We start from the raw sequence: 19,945 nt of genomic DNA on the forward strand, positions 1-19,945 counted from the left end.
GCAGAGGATTGGAGGGTAGCTCATGTTGTCCCATTGTTTAAAAAGGTCTCCAGAAATAAATCAGGTAATTATAGGCTGGTGAGCCTGACAACAGTAGTAGGTAAATTATCGGAAGGACTTCTGAGAGACAGGATATATAGATATTTGGACAGTCATCGACTGATTAAGGACAATCGGTATGGCTTTGTGCGTGGAAGGTCATGTTTAACAAATCTTGAAGAGCTTTTTAAGGCAGTTACCAAGAAGGTAGATGAAGGAAAGGCTGTGGATGTTGTCTACATGGACTTTAGTAAAGCCTTTGACAAAGTCCCACAAGTGAGGTTAGTTCAGAAGGTTATCACACTAGGTATCCATGGAGAGGTTTGTTGTAAGGGTTCGTGTAGGTCCCAAAGGTTACGAACCAAACCAAAGTCGAGGTACAAAGCACACGTTTATTTCAGGGTTGTAAATGGGACAACAGAGTCAATATGCTAACAGACCTATGCACACATACACAATGGGTAAATGCACACTTCGGGTAATGAAGGAGAAACAGACAGAAGAGTGGGGGAAATCAGCAGGGATCAGCTGAGGTGATTCACTTGGGCCAATTGGGTGAAGGTCAAGGCTTAGTCTGGGCAGGCTGTCTGGACTGCAGCACCTGGTGATTTAGGTAGGCCAATCAAAAGGGTCATCTTGATGGCTTGGAGCAAGTCTGATCTTGATTGGCAGGTAATGTGTCCTCCGAACAGGAGCACAGCAGTGCCACCAGGTGGTGGATGCTGCCTCTCCATTGCAAGGTTGTAAATTGGATTTGTAATTGGCTGTGTTGGAGAAAAGAGAGAGTGGTAGTGATGGTTGCTTCTCAGACTGGAGGCCTGTGATTAGTGGTATGCCTCAGGGATCTGTGTTGGGACCATTGTATATATCAGTAATCTGGATGATAATGTGGTAAACTGGATCAGCATGTTTGCTGATGACCCAAAGATAGGAGGTGTTATGGACAGCGAGAAAGATTTTCAAAGCTTGCAGAGGGATCTGGACCAACTGGGAGAATGGGCCAAAAAAATGGCAGATGGAGTTTAATGCAGACAAGTATGACGTGATAGATTTTGGAAGGGAAAACCAATAAATGGTAGGGCATTGAGGAGTGCAGAGGGGCAGAGCAATCTGGGAATACAGACACATTGTTCCATGAAAGTGGTGTCAGAGGTGGACAGGGATGTAAAGAAAGCTTTTGGCATCTTAATCTTTATAAATCAGAGTACTGAGCATAGGAGATGGGATATAATGTTGAAGTTGTTTAAGACATTGGTGAGGCCAAATTTTTGAATATTGTGTGCAGTTCTGGGTATCTGTTTAACATTTTGAATTTCAAATTCATTCCCTTTACTTTTTTCTTCCTCAACTTCAAATTTTTTATCCACTTGCTGCATCTTTATTTTCTCTTTCTTTGTAAAATTCTTATTTTGAACTATACTCTTATTAAACTTTTTAACTTCCATTGTTAATTGCACCAAAGATTGTTGAAAAGCATCCATATGTTTCTTCATTTCAGCTGTAGATATACAAGTCTCTTAATTTTTTTCTAATATTTTATTCTAAGTACAATTCTTGTTCTTCATCCTGATTGGTGGAGCTGGAGGCTTCTTAGGATTTAAAAAAAAATTGCCTCCTTTTCTTGCACTCCGCACATGCGCAGAGTCACTTCTTCTCCCATGGCAGGCGGCCATTGTTGGGGGAGACCTTGCACTGTGATGTCCAAGGTCTCCTCAGCTCCACGCTTGTCTCCACAGATTCCTATCTTCCGGACAGCTCCAGGATCCTTCTTCAAGGTAGGCTTCTCTTCTTTATCTGTCTCTTTTTCTTGTTGAATTTCTTGTGAAGTAACCACACTTTCTTTGCTGACATCTTGCTTCTTTTTTTTTCCAACCAATTCAACCTTTTTTTTAAAACTTTTTTTTTGAACTTTTAGAGACAGAGAGGGGATTCAAAGTCTAAACTCACGTCATCACGCGGCAACCCCCCCCACCCCCGTCTTGTATCATCTTATTTCTTTTGTATATCTCTGTGAAGTTGAATATTGTTATCTTTAAATACAGTATGCTTTGTTTATTCATCATTATGAAAATCTCAATGTGAAGTTACACAGGATGTTTATCCGTTTTATCAATGAATTAAAGCTACTTAAAGCTGCATCTACAAAGTTTGATTTATTGGATTAATAAGATAGTAATTTGGAATATCGTCACTCATGTTTAACTGAAGATGACACATTTTGAAATTGGGAACTACTAGAACTAGGAAAGTGTCGTCTAGATCCCCTACTGATGCTTACATCTACTGTACAACACAGAATGTACTGGGTGAGTGCAGACATCATTTAAAGCATTGGGCTTAATGTGTTTCTTACAACTAACATAATAACAAAACATATTTTGGGGAATTATCCAATTTAATTTCATTTAACCCAATTTAATTCTGTCTACAATTAAAATATTCACACAGAAGCAAAATTGATCCTGTAAAAGAAGGGTTTAAGAAAAATTCCAAGACATGGCATTTTCTGCAAATCTAGTACTACTGGTTTCAGTGCAAAAAAAAATACTGTGCATTTTATTCAAGCTCAGGAGAATAAGAAACTTGCATCAGCAATTATATTGTTAATCAGGCTATGAAAAAGATGCCAAGTCAGGCTGACAATTTTGTCTCCTGATTTATTTTCCCTTCCCTCCATAAAAGGAAACACACATCTGCTTGATGCTGTTCTGATAATATGGTTGATACACAAAGTTTTTTTTTGGAAAAACTGCAACCTTAAAAATCTCACATGGCACCCTATTCTAATGTGCATGCGTTACACCATGTCCCTACCAGAAAGGGCCTAATAAGGAAGCTATCAATAGGTAGAATCAATAAATTGTAGATTGAAATGTTGCAGATGATAAGCTAATGTAAATCTTTCAAGCCATTGTGTTTAACAACTTTCTACAGATTGTCATTATTGCAATACCATTAATCCATTATTACAAAAAAAATTGTACCTGAAATATGCTGAACATTAACACAGCATATTTTCTACTTATTTTAAAATTATAAAGGCCATAGTACAAAACAATCCATTGTGTTCATGCTGAGAAAAAGAACCATTGAGAATGACCCCATGAGCCATGACAATATCAAGTATCATTCAAATATTCTCTGCCCTCTCACCCTTCTAGGGAGTTACAGACCTCCATCACTTTTCCATCCATTTCTCTACTTTCTTTCAATTACCTTATATTTTTGATTCCCCAGAAAATAGGCTTTTTTTAAAAATTCACCCTCACTGGATCTGTCATTCTTTTAATTTTAAATCCACTATTTTCTACAATTCTAGGAAACTTTCCTGCTCTTATATATTGTATCTCTTAACCATTTTAGCATCCGGTCCCATCTTCAGGAATGTACCCAAAGATCCTTTTATTTTTCTACACATCTCTGTTATTGCACATTTCTCAGACTGGTTTGTTCTCTTAAATGCATTATTCTTACTGAGTGAATTCCAATTGCCAGACCCAAGCAAAAAAGTAAACTAAACTTAATAAATGTTGATAAAATGAAAATATAATTGTGGTATTTGTTTTACTTCTCAAAATTCCCTGTAACTAATAATTGCAGAGAAAGAGTCAAACAAAACATCAAATCTTTTGTGTATAATCATTTTATTCTTACCTTCATATGTTCTCTGACCTTCTGCCACAGTTGAAAGGAAATTACTCTGAGACATTTTCCAACCTCCTTCTTCTTCCTGCATTTAAAAAAAAAACATGTTTTAAAGTTCTGAAAGGTTCATATACAGTATATCACATGTCAGGGTCTATTTTATTTTCCAAATTTCAACTTCAGAAATTTTAACTTCACCAAAAATATAAAATGTTATTTTTATATTGTTCATACTCGAGTAAGCAACTTTGGAGGCTGCCAAACATAATACTTCAACCTGTGTTCATTGGTTTGATGCTTGCTGACAAAAATAGCCAAACCTCTTTTGGAAATTCTGGGCAGAAAATAAGTTTAAGGGTGGGAAATTTGTGTTCACTTTTTCCCCCAGAAATTACATTTCATTCCTTTTTGGAGCACTATTTGATTAGTTCCCATTTGATTTTCCCAGAAAAAATGAAAATGACTTAAATGGTGTTTGAACGGTTTATATTTAGAAACAGGAATTACTCAGTTAACAAAAGGATACAATTAGGGTCATCATTCTGCTGTGCACAAAACAGGAAGGAACAGGTGCAAGATCATGGGGCACCATGAGAGATTTCGCTGCCAACGTATCATGTCTGTCAGAGGTCACAGGCCTTCAAGCTGATTTTCAAGCAGGGACTATTATTTATGAGTTGCCTACAATGCAACATATTTAAGGGAATAAACATGTACAGACCAAGTCAATGCAGCCCATGGTCATACCAACTAAAATAAGTTTTCTCTCAAGATTGTTCATATGGGTTCTATAAATTGATCCATTCTTCAAGCTTGTGACTAAAATTTTTATATCAATCTCTGTTTTGGACCAATTGGTGCATGAAATGGTCTTGGTGATGAAATCAACTTGTATCAGCAATAAATGAATCCACAAGTGGCAAGTATACATGGAAATAAGTACAGGTGAATATAGTGCCTTTGGTGCCTTATCCTCTAACAACACTAGAGGGGAAAACTTTTTAACCTAAATTTGACGACAGATGGCTTTATCAGAGGTAGGCTGAGTGACAACTATTTTAGATCAAAGGAAAAGAAAGGCAACAAGAAAGACGAGAATAGTCACCTCAATCCATACCTAGATCCAACACTCGACATCCAACCAGTGAATAGCTGATGGATAATTGCAAGGTTCATTCATGCCATTATTCATTGTTCAATTGGAAACTTGTCAATAAAGCAGAATGTTGAATTACAACAGGACGGTCCTTTATCCATATCAACACAATTCCCAGGGAATGAATCAGTTAAAATGATAAAGTCCTGATGCACAAGATTAAGGCCAAGCCTGTTGATCCTTTTGGCAGAATATCCACCAGAACTCCCATTTGAACTCCAGCTATCCTTAAACTAGGATTCCATCAATTTCCATGGCATCAACAAACTAACTACTCATTATTCCCTACATTCTTCTCCAAGTCAGCACTAATTACTGTAGTACACCTCTTGTTACAGTTAAAAATATCCATTAACCACTACCTCATCTTCTATGGCAGAGCAAAATTGACTTTTTTTTTTCAATTTAGACGAACAGCAAAGTCACAGGGCCTTGTAGCACATGAGACCATGCCACCCAAATACCCCAATTAGCCTACAAAACCCATACATTTTGAACACTGGGAGGAAATTGGAGGACCTGGAGGAAACCTACGCAGACACTGGGAGAACATGTAAACTCCTGACTGAAAATTAATCCAATCCACCAAAACTCAATGGATGTCATGTGCCTTAATCTTCTGGACCAAGACTAAAGTCTGGATCAGCACCTTTCCCCTTTCCCTTCATTATCCTATCAGAGAGCTACCTTCTTTGCCTTCTGACCTCTCCCCTTATCACTTCTCAGCTTCATTCACTTCCATCTTCCCACCTGTATCCACCAATTACCTTTTACCTGCTAGCCCATTTCATCCCTCTTTTTCTCTTCCCACCTTTTTATTCAGGCATCCACATTCCTGGCAAAGGGCTCAGGCCCCAAACGTTGATCGCCTTTTACTTCCAATGAATGCGCATGACCTGCTGAGTTTCTCCAGCACTTGACCCCAGCATCTGCAGATTTTCTTGTTTAACACAGTTTGTATCATGTGTTGGGATCATTCTGATCCTTATATTTGGAGGGGAGGTCCAGCAATAAGAATTAGCCAGAGAACTAGGATAAGGAACACAGTTGGGATGCTTCTATCTCAGATCAGATGTAGATGCTTTAAATAATGATTCTTGTATTTTCTAGATTGCTAACTGAATGCTGGAGATTACAAGGAGCATGGAAATCTATTTCCAAACTTTTGCATTAAGTTATGCAATTCTTCAAAGATTAATTGACAATTCTGTCACATTGGGTGATTAGCATAGCAGTTAGCACAGCACTGTTACAGCACCAGAGACTGGAGTTTGAATCCGGTGCTATCTGAAAGGAGTTTGTACATTTTCCCCGTGTCTGCATGGGATTCCTCCAGGTGCTTCGGTTTCCTTGCGCCCTTCAAAATGTACTGGGGTTGTAAGTCAATTGGGACGAAAGAGCCGGTTACCGTACTGTACGTCTAATTTTAAATCTAAAACATTTAAAATTATGCTTTCGAGTTCAAGTGGTAACTTCCGTGGAGACAAGAAGGAGGTCACATTCAGTTTTTATGCCTCCATACATTCCCACATGAATGCAGTTAAAGGATCTCTGCCACAAAGGAACATTATGGCAGAGGACACTAGATTTCCTTATAAGATTGGTGAGGTAGCAGTGGAGGGAAGAAAATACAGCAAAAGTTTCAGATCTCTTTCCACAGGTGCTGCTTGAACTGCTAAGTGTTTCCAGCAATTTTAGATTTTTGATTCTCAGCACCTGCAGTGAGCAGGTTTTTGCTCTCATTGGGTACAGGGATGCAACCAAGGAGTGGCTTTCTGTAGTTAAAACACAGAAATGGTGGACAAACTCAGCAGGCCTCGTAGTAATCGTAGGAGGTAACGATATGTCACCGATATTTTGGTCTGAGCCCTTTTATTATTTTAGAATTTGATTGAGACATACAGCATGGTTACAGGCTCTTCTGATCTGCAAGCCCATGCAGCCCAAATAACCCAATTAAACTACTGCCCATGTAAATTTTGAAAGGAGGGAGGAAACCAGAGCACCCAGAGGAAATCCACCCAGATGCGGGGAAAACAAACTCCTTAAAGGCAATGCCAGATTCAAACCAGGGTCGCTGGTGCATTAACAGTGTTGTGCTAACCACTACATTAGCCATGCTGTTCTTTAAGGCATGAGTAAAAAGCAGGCAGGCACTTGAATTAAAAGGCTGGGGAGAAGGCAAGAAAGAGCAGAGGGAGGAGTACAGACCAATAGACAAAGATGTTAACTCAGTATGGATACAAGGACAAGAGAGAGGAAAGGTGAGAATTAATTGGGGAGGGATGTATTTTTAGCTCTGTGAAAGCATAGCTGGGGGAAAGGAGATAGAATGAAAAGGAAGAGAGAGAGAGAGAGTGTGCTCAAGGAAAGACACAGGGAAAGATGGAGGGGGGGGGGGTAAGTCAAAGAAAATCAGAGAAGTCAATGTTATTGCCATAAGTAAAAACGCAATGCTAGAGAAACTCAGCAGGTCAAACTGTGTACTTTATATAGCATATATGGTACATAGCAAACATTTCAGACGAGCCCTTATCAAGATATGTGCAAAATGTAGGCAGGCACCTGACTAAAATGGTGGTGGGGGGAGTTATTGCCATCAGGTCGGCAGGTGCCCAGGCAGAATATGAGGTGTTGTTCATCCAATTTGCAGGTGGTCTCAATCTGGCAGTGCATGAAACAATGGACAAACATGCCAGCAACGGCAGGGGGTGGGGAATTGATGTATCCTACATTCTATCCAAGCAGAAAGATGATATACATGAGCAGACTGCTTTCTCAATCAAAGCCGTGTCAGCAGATGATACTCCTAAAGGAGTAGAAACATGGTTTGCAGGAACTTGCTTGTCCAACTGAAAAACAGTCATCGACTTAAACAATGGAGAGCTAACCACAAGGAGAGAAATGAAGATCAGGAGGAGGGTTTCCTCCAACATCTAAGGAACCATTGAGTTGTCCCTTGTGTGGGTGGTGCAGTCTGGAGGGGAAGACTGGAAATGTTGATAGGAATGTGGGGAAATTTTAAAAAATGCCATTAGTGCAAGATTGGTGTAAATGGGAGGTGGGTGGGGGTGATCATCGTCATGGACTCAGGCTGGAGAGCCTGTTTCCAATCTGTATCTCTCAGTGACTTTAGATCTTTAAATTATAATAAAGCACCTTGAACCGATCTTCTTCTCGACTCAGGAATCTAGTCTAACCTACTTGTCTCCACAGTTACTTCTTTAGTCCTGAAATCCGTAAACAGGACCATAACCCAGCTTGTTCATGCTGAACCATGTGCCCTCCTGCTTTAGTTCCACTTGCCCATATTCAGCCAAGATCCCTCCAACCCCCTCCTATCCATGGAGTTATCCAAGAGTTTCTGAAATGAACCTAATATATCTGCTTCCACCACATTGTCCGGCAGTTTGTTCCATTTGCCCACCACCCCGAGTGAAGAAATGTCCTGTCATGTCCCTTCTAAATCCCAACTCCTTCACCTTATAGTTATGCCCTCTTATCTCAGATTCTCCCACTATAAAAAACAGACTGCCAATATTCATATTATCTGAGCATTTCGAGAAGGTGACAAATGAAACTGATGAAGTTTGAGCAGTGGATATTGTCATGATAATGAATATGTATGAGATGTACCGGAAGTCATGTGGTGTGAGAGAGAGATAAGAACACAAGCAAGAGAACAAAGGAAACGGGAGAATAAAGCCACTGGGAGAAGTTTACCTGATAAAACTTGTGTTTAATGTTTTATTAACTTCACATTTCGGGCCACAAATGTGACAGATATGGCTACATAGAATTTAGTAAGGTGTTTTGCATCATCAAGAAACAGGCCCTTCAGTCTAACTTCTGCATGGAGATTGAAATATCCCACCCCTAGTAGTGCCACTTGTCTGCAATTGGCCCATATACCTTGAAAGCAACCCTGCCCAAATGTTTCTTAAATCTTGTTATAGTTCCTGTCTCAGCTATCACCTCCAGCAGCTTATTCCATACACCCACTGCCTTCTGTATAAAATTACTCTTGCAGATTCCTATTAAAGCACTCCTCAAACCAATGTTATCTGATTACTGATTTTCTCTGCTCTGGGCAAAAGGATCTCTCTGTGTTCATCCAGTTTATTCCTCTCATGATTTTACACACCTCGGTGATCCCTCTGTTCCTAACATCTTCACAGTATAAGGACCTGTCCAAGTTGAACTTCCCAAAATATAGCACCTCACATTATTCTGCATTAAATTCCATATTCCAATTCGCTGCCCACTTGATTAAAATACTATTGCAATTTTTGGCAACCATCCTCACGATTTACAATACCAGATACTTAGTGTCATCTACAAGCTTGCGAATTATGCCATATTGTCATCCAAATCATTGATGTAGGTGACAAATAGCAATGAGCCCAGCCTGTGGCACACTACTAGCAACCGGCCTCTGGTCCAAACACAACCTTCCATCATCACCCTCTGCTTTCTTCCATGAAGCCACTTTTCTAACCATTCAGCTATCTCTCCTTGCATCCCATGTGATCTAACCTGGCGTGTGGAACGTTATTGATTGTCAAGCTGAAATCCATATATACAATGCCTGCAGCTCTGCCCTCCAACTTTCTTGGTCACATCTTCAAAAAAAAAATCCAATCAGCATTGTGGGACATGACCTCACACTTGCAAAACCATGCTTTCTCTAATCAGCCTTGGGCCGTCAAAAAGCATGTAAATCTTCTCCATAATATTTTGTAGTACTTACCAACCACAGATGAGACACACCAGCTTATAGTTCTCAGGCTTTTCCCAGTCACCTTTTTTGAAAACAGTAGAGGCACAACATTTGTCACTTTACAGTCTCCCAGCACCTCACCTGTACTTAATTACAACTCATAAATCTCAGCCAGAGCACCTCTCTCACTTCCACACAGTCCTCGGATATATCTGATTAGGCACAGGAGGTTTGTCTGCCTTCATTCACATCAGGACCTTCAGCACCTCCTCGCTGCAATCTTGGTTGTTCTCATGACAGTACCCAGTTTCCCAGTCCTTATGTCTTTCTTCACATTAAAAACAGAGAAGTTCTCACTGAGGACCTTGTCCATCTCCTGTGGCTCCACACAGGGTTGACTACATTGATTACTGATCTGGGCAAAAGATCTCCGGTTACCCTTTTCCCCATTACTTGCAAAATCTCTTGGGATTATTTTTACTGTTATCTGCTAGAGCAATCTCCTGTCCCCTTGGTGCCCTCCTGATTTCCTTTTTAGCTCACTCCTCAGTTCCAAAAACTCCTCTGGGTATACCCTTGATCCCAGCTAATTATATCTATATCAAGCCTCATTCTTGCTCTTGACTGAGCCTGAATGTCCCTCATCATCCAAGCTTCTCTATACTTACATGTCTGACCCTTCACTCTAACAGGAACATGCATGTCTTGGACTCATTAAAACATTTTGGTCGTGTCTGTCTCAGGGTTTGCCAAATTTTGTGGTGATATTCACTTCTTTACTATTTTAGTGGCAGCTTTGGTGGTTCTTGAAATAACTTCTTTCTTAGTAGTGCCTTGATCACACCTGTTATGTCATAGACAGCAAAGCAAAAGAGGTGGATATTCAAAAAGCTCTCCACACGAGCTTATTTAGAATGAGGTCAATACTGCAGCATCTCCTCAAGGCATGCACTTGATCACAGCTGCTTATACTGACCCCATGACTCAGTTTTGCTCTTGAGCCGAGTGTGAATTGCCCCCTTCACTGGAGCTTCGCAACACAGCAAGGTCTGATCCTTCACTCTAACAGAAACGTGCATGTCCTGGATTCTTGCAAAGAAATTTAAAAATTCAATTTTCCCAACGTTCCTCTTTTATAAAATAACCTGTGGCAATCAACTTGAGCTAGTTCCCATCCAATGGATTCAAAATTGCCTTGCCCCAGTTCAAAATTTTAATGTTTAAATTTTATTCATGTAACTCTACAGAAAGTCCAGGAACAACCTATGGAAAGCTATCTTGAGAAAAGAGGTAATTCTGAGGGAAACTCAAAACAGTCAGATCTTTGGCAGTGTTTGAGGCCATTACATCCAAAAAGGCAAACTCTAATATCACAAGTAGCATAATATCATAGAACATCTTCTATGCTTGCTTTGAAAAGGAGAATTCAATGGTACCAGTGAGCATCCCTGTAAAAGCTGACATCCCCATAATATTGTCACTGAAGCCAATGACAGAACATTTTTCAAGAGGTGTACCTGGCAGGGCACTGAAACTTGGTGCCCATCAACTAGCTGGAGAGTTCATAGATATTTTCAATCTCTCATTGCTGCAGTCAGAGGTTCCACCTTCAGGTACACAATCCTTTATCTGGAACCCTTGGGGGACAGTGTGTTCTGAGTTTCGGATTTTTCCGGATTTCAGGAAGCCCACCCGAATTGTGCTGCCATATCCACCCCACCCCCTTCCAGTTGCCCGGCCACCTCCCCTGGCCGCCTGGCCGCCGGTCCCCACTTGCCGGATTTTGGAGTTTTCCAGATTTTAGATGTCTGGTAAAGGATAGCTAAAGGATCAAAAGGGCATCAATCATACAGGTACCCAAGTAGAGCAGAGTGAGCTGCATCCATGACTATTACCCAATAGCACTTGTATCTACTGTGATGAAATGCTTCGAGGTATGCCATGGCCAAAATTAATTCATATCCAAGTAAAAAATCATTGTAATTCGCCTACCACCACAATTGCTCAACAGAAAATGCAATCTTACTGACATCCACTCAGCCCTGAATCACCGAGACAACAGTGACATGTGCATCAGGGTGCTTTTCAACTCAGCTTTCAACACCATCAACTCCTCAGTACTGGTCAACCAGTTTCAAAACCTAAGCCTCTGCACCCCCCTCAATCTTCTAAACTCCTAGCAGTACAGTCCAAGAGCCGTTAAGCATTCCTCATATGCAAATCTCTTCAAGGAATCATTCTTGTGAAGCACATCCTTCCTTAAATAAGGAACCCAAAACTGTACCCCACATTCCAAGCAATGCCTCACCAGAGCCTTATAAAGCCTCAGCATCATATCCTTGCTCTTGTATCCTGTTCCTCTAGATATGAATGCCAATAATACATTCACCTTTTTCACCACTGACTCAACCTAGAGGTTAATCCTGTATGAGGACTCCTAAATCCCTTTGCATCTCCAAATTTTTCTCCCCATCCAAACAATCATCTCCCTTTTATTCCTCCCTCCAAAGAGTGTGACTGTACACTTTCCAACATTGCAGCATTTCATTTTCTTCTTTTTGCCCATGTCTCTCTGCAGCCTTTTCATCTCTTCATCACTGCCTGCCAACACCGACCTCTGCGGACTATCACTGGTAACAGGTAGCTAACCAGAATAGGATCCCTTTATCCCCACTCCATTTCCTACCAATCAGCCAATGGTCTAACCGTGCTAGTATCTTTCCTGTTGTACATGTTGTCAAAGGTCTTTTGAAAGTCCAAATATACAACATCCACTGCAAGTGCTTGTGGTTTCCTCGAAACATTGTAGTCAGTTTATCAGGCAAGATTTTTCCTTTCAGAAACTATGCTGACTTTGGTTTCCCTTGTCATGCACCTCCAGGTACTCCTAACCTCATGGACAATTGACTCCAATAACTTCCCAACAACCAATGTTAGGCCAACAGGTTTATGGTTTCCTTTCTGCTGCCTCATTCCTTTTTAAATAGCAGGGTGACCTTTGCAATTTTCCAGTTCTCTGGAACCATGGCAGAATCTAGTGTTTCTTGGAAGATCATTACTAGTGCCTCCACAATCTCTATAACTACTCCTCTCATAACCAGAGGGTGCATTTTATCTAGTCCAGGAAACTTAATCTACCCTTAGGCCTTTCCGTTTCCCAAGCTCCTACTCTCTGGTGATCATGACTGTACCCACCTCTGTTCCCTGATTTTTTTTAGTCCAGTAAACAGCAGTGAAGTCTGATGCAAAATACTCATTCAGTTCCTTTACGATCTCCTTGTCTCCCATTATAATTTCTCCAGTGTAATTTTCTACCAGTCTTTTGTTGCCTTTTTTCCCCACTCTTAATATACTTAAAAAAGCTTGTAGTTTTTTTTGATATTATTTGCTAGCCTCCTTTCGAAGTTCATCTTTTCCTTCCTCATGACCTTCTTCGTTCCTTCTGTATACCTTTAAAATTTCCCAGTCCTCTATCTTTCCACTAATTTTTGCTTTCTTCTATGCACTGTGCCTTTGACTTCCCTTGTCAGCCACAACTGAGTCAATTTTCCATTCAAATATTTCTTTTTTTTGGAATATTCCTGTCCTGCATTTTTCTTATTTCTTGGAGAAACTCCAGCCATTGCTGCTCTATCATCCTCCAAAGTATGCCTTCCCAATCAACTTTGGCCAATTCCTTTCTCATACCTCTGTAATTACCTTTAGATTTCAGATGTATTGTCAGAGTTCATACATGACATCACATACAACCCCAAGATGCTTTTTCCTGTGGGCGAGGCAGAGTTACCACTTATTGGCAGTACGGAAAAAAAACTGACTCAACATACACATATTAGCACGAAGTGTAAACAAACTGTGCAATACAGAGATAGAAAAAAAATCAATAATGTGCACAACTAAGAGTACTTAAACAAGTCCCTGATTGAGTTTGTTGTTGAGGAGGCTGATGGTGGAGGGGGTGCAGCTGTTCCTGAACCTGGTGGTGTGAGTCTTGTGCTACCTATACCTCCTTCCTGATGGCAGCAGCAAGAACAGACCATGTGTTGGGTGGTCTGGATCCATGAAGATTGGTGCTGTTCTCCGACAGCAGCGATCCCTCTAGATGTTCTCTACGCTAGGGAGGGTTTTACCCATGATGTCCTAGGCAGTGTCTGCTACCTTTTGCAGGGCTTTACACTCAAGGACATTGGTGTCCCAATATCAGACTGTGATGCAGCTGGCCAGTACACTTTCCACCACACATGTGTAGAAATTTTTCACGGTTTCCAAAGTCATGACAAACTTCCACAAACTCGAAGTAGAGGTGCTAACGTGCTTTCTTCATGATGCCATTTGTGTGTTGGGTCCAGGAAAGATCCTCCGAGATTGTGACTCCAAATAAGTTCAATTTGCTCACTGTCTCCACCTCTGATTCCCCCAGTGATCACTGGAAAGTGCACCATTGATTTCCCCTCCTTAAAATCACCAATCAGCTCCCTGGTTTTGGTGACCGACTGTGAGGTTTTTTTGGGTGCACCATTCAGCCAGGTTTTCAATCTCCCTTCTGTATGTTGACTCAATACCCCTTTTTATACAACCCACTACCATGATATTGTCAGTGAACTTGTAGATGGTATTGCTGTCGTACTGAGCCACACAGTTGTAAGTGTAAAGCGAGTAGAACAGGGGGCCAAGAACACAGCCCTGTAGTGCTCCAATACTGAAGGAGGTTGTGGAGGAGATGTTCTTACCAATCTTTACTGATTGTGGTCTGGAGGTGAGAAAATCCAGGATCCAAATAACAATGTCTTGAGTCCCAGGTCTCTAATCAATTTTGAGGGGATGGTGTTAAATGGCAAACTGTAGTCAATAAAGAGCATACTGATGAATGCATCTTTACTGTCCAGGTGTTCCAGGGCTTTTGTAGAGCCAGTGTATTGGCATCTATCATAAACCTGTTTCTCCAATAGGCTAATTGGAATATATCCATGTTGCCATTCAGACAGGAGCTGATGTGCTTCAATACCAGCCTATCAAAACACATCACTCTCGATGTGAGTGGTATTGGTTACCACACTTTTCTTGGGAACTGGTACGATTATGTCCTGCCTGAGTGAGATATTGAAGATATTCGTTAATACATTGGCAAGTTGGTCAGCACAGATTTTTAATACTCGGTTGAATTCTCCATCCAGACCAGATGCTTTCCACAGATTCACTCTCCTGAAGGAGCCATCTATGGATACAAACAGAAGATCATCAGGGGACATAGGAGTGTGCAGTGGTGGTTCTTCCTTAATCTTATGGTTGAATCTGGCATAGAGGGCATTGAGCTTATCTGGAAGAGAGGCTTTACCATCTCCTAATGCATGGGATTTGGGTTTGTCACAGGTTATGTTATTTAAATCCTGCCACACCTGTCAAGTATCCTTAATTGTTTCCACCTTTGCCTGGAAACTCCACTTCGTCTGGGAGAAGTATACCTGACATTCCACTGACATCTCTGATTTTAGTTTCTCCCTCTCATTCTGCAGGTGAATTTCATCACATTATGATTAAGGGTTCCCTTAACTTCAGCTCCTTTGTCAACTCTGATTCATTACACAATACCCAATCCAGAATTGCCATGTCCCTGGTCAGCTCAGGCCCAGCTGTTCTAAGAAGTTATCTTGTAGGCATTCTACAAATTATCTCCCTTGACATCCAGTCCCAATTTAGCTTTCCCAATCTACTTGCATGTTAAAATCACCTATGCTAACCATAACATTTCCCTTTCTTACAGGCCTTTTCTATTTGCTTGTAATTTGTTGTCCACGTCCCAGCTACTGTTTGCAGGTCTGCATATAACTGCCAACAGTGTCTTTTTACCCTTGCCATTTCTTAATTCAATCCATAATGATTCTATAGCTTCTGATCCTATGTCACCTCTTTCTAATAATTTAATATTCCCTACAAACAGAGCCACGCCACCCTTCTGCTTACCTGCCTATCCTTTCAAAATTCTGTGTATCCTTGGACATTCAGCTCCCAATGTATCCTATCCATCCATTAGCCACAACTCTGTGATGGCCACAACATCATACCTACCAATCTGTAGCTGTACTACATTCTTTCATTTAAATACAAAATGTTTAACCTGGTATTTGATACTTTTTTTGACTGTGTCCCTGTTGCACTGCAACTCATCCCCATGGCTGCAATTTTACCCGACCTGCCTGTCCTTCCACATAAACTTCCTACCAGCTGTCACTACTGGCATGCCAACCAACTCTTCCTCTTCACTTTTGTTCTCACTCATCTGCCAATCTAGTTTAAACCTTCCTCTCACAGTATTTGCAAATCTCTGTGCCAGAATATTGGTTCCCTTCCAGTTCAGGTGCAACCTGTCCCACTTATGCAGTTCACCTCTTCCCCAGAAAAGGTACCAATGATCCAAGAACTTGAAACTTAAGAAGACCTTTGTTAGTTGGAGGATTTTCTAGAGTCATGAGGTAACATGGCATCTCCATAAAACTTTGGTTAGACAACACATAATATTGCATTCAGTTCTGGTCACCTCATTATACCAAGGATATAGAAGCTTTGGAGACAATGCAAGGGAGATTTACCAGGATGTTGTCTGGACTGAAGAATGTCTTAAAAAGCAAGGTTAACTGAGCTATAACTATTTTCTATGGAGCAACAAAGAATAAGAGGTGATCAGTGCACAAATTAATCTGTACACAAAAATAAAATAAAATCTTCACTAAATACATTACTTCTAAACATAAAATAAAATCTTTACTAAATACATTACTTCTAGAATACAATCATACTTCTTTTCTTTTTTTTCTTTCTTTGGCTTGGCTTCGCGGACGAAGATTTATGGAGGGGGTAAAAAGTCCACGTCAGCTGCAGGCTCGTTTGTGGCTGACAAGTCCGATGCGGGACAGGCAGACACGATTGCAGCGGTTGCAAGGGAAAATTTGTTGGTTGGGGTTGGGTGTTGGGTTTTTCCTCCTTGCCTTTTGTCAGTGAGGTGGGCTCTGCGGTCTTCTTCAAAGGAGGTTGCTGCCCGCCAAACTGTGAGGCGCCAAGATGCACGGTTTGAGGCATTATCAGCCCACTGGCGGTGGTCAATGTGGCAGGCACCAAGAGATTTCTTTAGGCAGTCCTTGTACCTTTTCTTTGGTCCACCTCTGTCACGGTGGCCAGTGGAGAGCTCACCATATAACACGATCTTGGGAAGGCGATGGTCCTCCATTCTGGAGACGTGACCCATCCAGCGCAGCTGGATCTTCAGCAGCGTGGACTCGATGCTGTCGACCTCTGCCATCTCGAGTACTTCGACGTTAGGGGTGTAAGCGCTCCAATGGATGTTGAGGATGGAGCGGAGACAACGCTGGTGGAAGCGTTCTAGGAGCCGTAGGTGGTGCCGGTAGAGGACCCATGATTCGGAGCCGAACAGGAGTGTGGGTATGACAACGGCTCTGTATACGCTTATCTTTGTGAGGTTTTTCAGTTGGTTGTTTTTCCAGACTCTTTTGTGTAGTCTTCCAAAGGCGCTATTTGCCTTGGCGAGTCTGTTGTCTATCTCATTGTCGATCCTTGCATCTGATGAAATGGTGCAGCCGAGATAGGTAAACTGGTTGACCGTTTTGAGTTTTGTGTGCCCGATGGAGATGTGGGGGGGCTGGTAGTCATGGTGGGGAGCTGGCTGATGGAGGACCTCAGTTTTCTTCAGGCTGACTTCCAGGCCAAACATTTTGGCAGTTTCCGCAAAGCAGGACGTCAAGCGCTGAAGAGCTGGCTCTGAATGGGCAACTAAAGCGGCATCATCTGCAAAGAGTAGTTCACGGACAAGTTTCTCTTGTGTCTTGGTGTGAGCTTGCAGGCGCCTCAGATTGAAGAGACTGCCATCCGTGCGGTACCGGATGTAAACAGCGTCTTCATTGTTGGGGTCTTTCATGGCTTGGTTCAGCATCATGCTGAAGAAGATTGAAAAGAGGGTTGGTGCGAGAACACAGCCTTGCTTCACGCCATTGTTAATGGAGAAGGGTTCAGAGAGCTCATTGCTGTATCTGACCCGACCTTGTTGGTTTTCGTGCAGTTGGATAATCATGTTGAGGAACTTTGGGGGACATCCGATGCGCTCTAGTATTTGCCAAAGCCCTTTCCTGCTCACGGTGCTCAAACTACAGGGGAATCACGTTGCTCTCCATTGCAGGCAAAATCTTCGCTAGGATTCTACTAAATAGAATAATACCTAGTGTCGCCGAGAATATTCTCCCAGAATCACAGTGCGGCTTTCGCGCAAACAGAGGAACCACTGACATGGTCTTTGCCCTCAGACAGCTCCAAGAAAAGTGCAGAGAACAAAACAAAGGACTCTACATCACCTTTGTTGACCTCACCAAAGACAATCATACTTATATTACATTAAAACATACCAATACCACTGTACAGTTTTATTAGCCATGAGAGATAGGCTGTGCCAAAATTATTTTGAAACCATTTCAAATTTACATTTGCACACGTATTCAGTCTGAACATATTTTTGTCACAGAAAAAATATATGCACAACATAAGATTTTTGCGCAGACCGATTACTAAAAATTAGAGGGAACGTTGATTATGAAGGGTGTGAAAAAGGTGAACAGCCAGAAAGGGCAGCAATGGCCAATACCAAAGGAGAATGTTTCAAGAAGATGTCAGAGGCAGACTTTTCTTTCATGTAGAGTGGTGGGTGCCTGGAATGCATTACCAGGGGTGGTGATGGAAGCTGGTACAATAGGAACATTTAAAAGATTCTTAGATCAGCATAAGGATGTAAGAAAAATGAAGGTTTATGAGCTATGAGATTAAGAAGGGTTAGATTGATGTGGACTGGGTTTCTACATATCAGCACAGCATTGATGTGCTGTCGTGTTCTATATTCAGTTTGGTCTGTGGGAGAAGAAATGGAAGTATACATCAAAGAATGTCTTCAGTGAAATTCACCCTTCCTGATAAGGAAAAGCATTGACCAAACCAAAAATATTTGCCAAGATGATGAAAGTCTACATTTGGTAATGTTCTGCAGTTGTATGCACGCAACACACAAATAGACTTTGTTTTCAATCAGCTGCATATTTGTGCAGAATACACATTTATTTTCTTGTCAAAATGAGCATGAGATAATCATCATGCAACTTTCATTCCTGAAAAGTACTGTTTGAAGATAAATTAATGTACTAAAATTATGTAATAAAATAAATAAATAATCTTTTTATTTATTAATGACTTGCAGCTTGATTTTAGATTTTGGTAGTTCGTTGAAACTTAATTTAGGTGAAGGGCACTAATTTGCAGAAGTACACAAGTTATCCAGGATCCAGAACACTGCAACAATACAATTCATATTTCCATTCAGTTGTGAAAAGGATGCCTCAGGACCCACGATAACCAGCAGTAATAAGAAAAAAGTGGCAAGGCTTTCGGCTCTTTTTGAAGGCCTTTGGATATAGAAAAATTGCTGCATTGTTAAGTTTTATTAATTTCTCGAGCCATAACATTCACCCACTGAAGTAAAGAATTTGATCCTTTCCTTGACTGAGGCACAGTTTGTAAAAACCTGGGAAATGCAAGGCTAGAGTTCCACAAGAATCTCCTGTTCTTCCTTAAAATGATGCCCTTCATCATCCAACCATTCCCACTTCCCTAGTGACCTTGCTGCGGATTGTAAGCCAGCCAAGACACACTGCCACTGTTTATGCCAAGAACATGCTGTCCCAAGCCTGGTCTAAATGCAGAATGCTTGACATAATCTGAGCCCTCTCCACTGAAAAACTAGCTTCCAGCAACCACACTGTGGTCACTGGATAGCATGCCATCAGATCAAGAGAACTGGGAAAAATAATGGATAAAAATACTGAAGAGTGGTTATCATTCTGAAGACCTGCCTTGATTGATCTATTTAATCACATTAAAAAAACAATGATTTCCACAGCACAGTGAAGATAAAAATGGTATTCATCGTTCTGTTCTGAACAAGTTGATGGACTAACCCAGGTCCTTGTTTTAAGAACTACCAACACCCAACACCCTGTTTTTCGTGACTGGCTTTAGAACCAACTACCAGCTGGTTCATACTGGTGTTCTTACTGTAGTTTAGCCATTATCCCAGTCTGCTTATATTATGAAAGGTTAAAAAATAACTGGAGTCCAAGGGGTTAAACACATGGAACAGTACAGATCAGGAATAGAACCTTTGGTCCACACTGTTTGCATGGAGCAGAATGTCCAAATTAAGCTAAAACATTGCTGTTTGCACAAATCCTTTCATTTTCTGTGTATTCATGGTCTCCATTTGGAAGCATCTTAAACACTACTAACCTATCTGCTTCCACAATGATCCATACAGCCTGCTCCAGGCACTGACCAGCATG

General features: G+C 41.2%; 1 protein-coding gene across 3 annotated transcripts in view; it reads right to left on the reverse strand.

Moving 5' to 3' along the window:
- LOC138761738 (dynein regulatory complex protein 11-like) overlaps positions 1-19,945 on the reverse strand; it is a 320,096-nt gene that overhangs the window by 221,855 nt on the left and 78,296 nt on the right. For all 3 annotated transcript variants that reach the window (XM_069934395.1, XM_069934394.1, XM_069934396.1), the window contains exon 9: positions 3,694-3,769. In XM_069934395.1, coding sequence (XP_069790496.1) covers positions 3,694-3,769 — 76 coding nt within the window. The remainder of the gene's footprint in view (positions 1-3,693; positions 3,770-19,945) is intronic.

This window comes from Narcine bancroftii, chromosome 4, assembly GCF_036971445.1.
Source record: "Narcine bancroftii isolate sNarBan1 chromosome 4, sNarBan1.hap1, whole genome shotgun sequence".
In the NCBI taxonomy this organism is placed as follows: Eukaryota; Metazoa; Chordata; class Chondrichthyes; order Torpediniformes; family Narcinidae; genus Narcine; species Narcine bancroftii.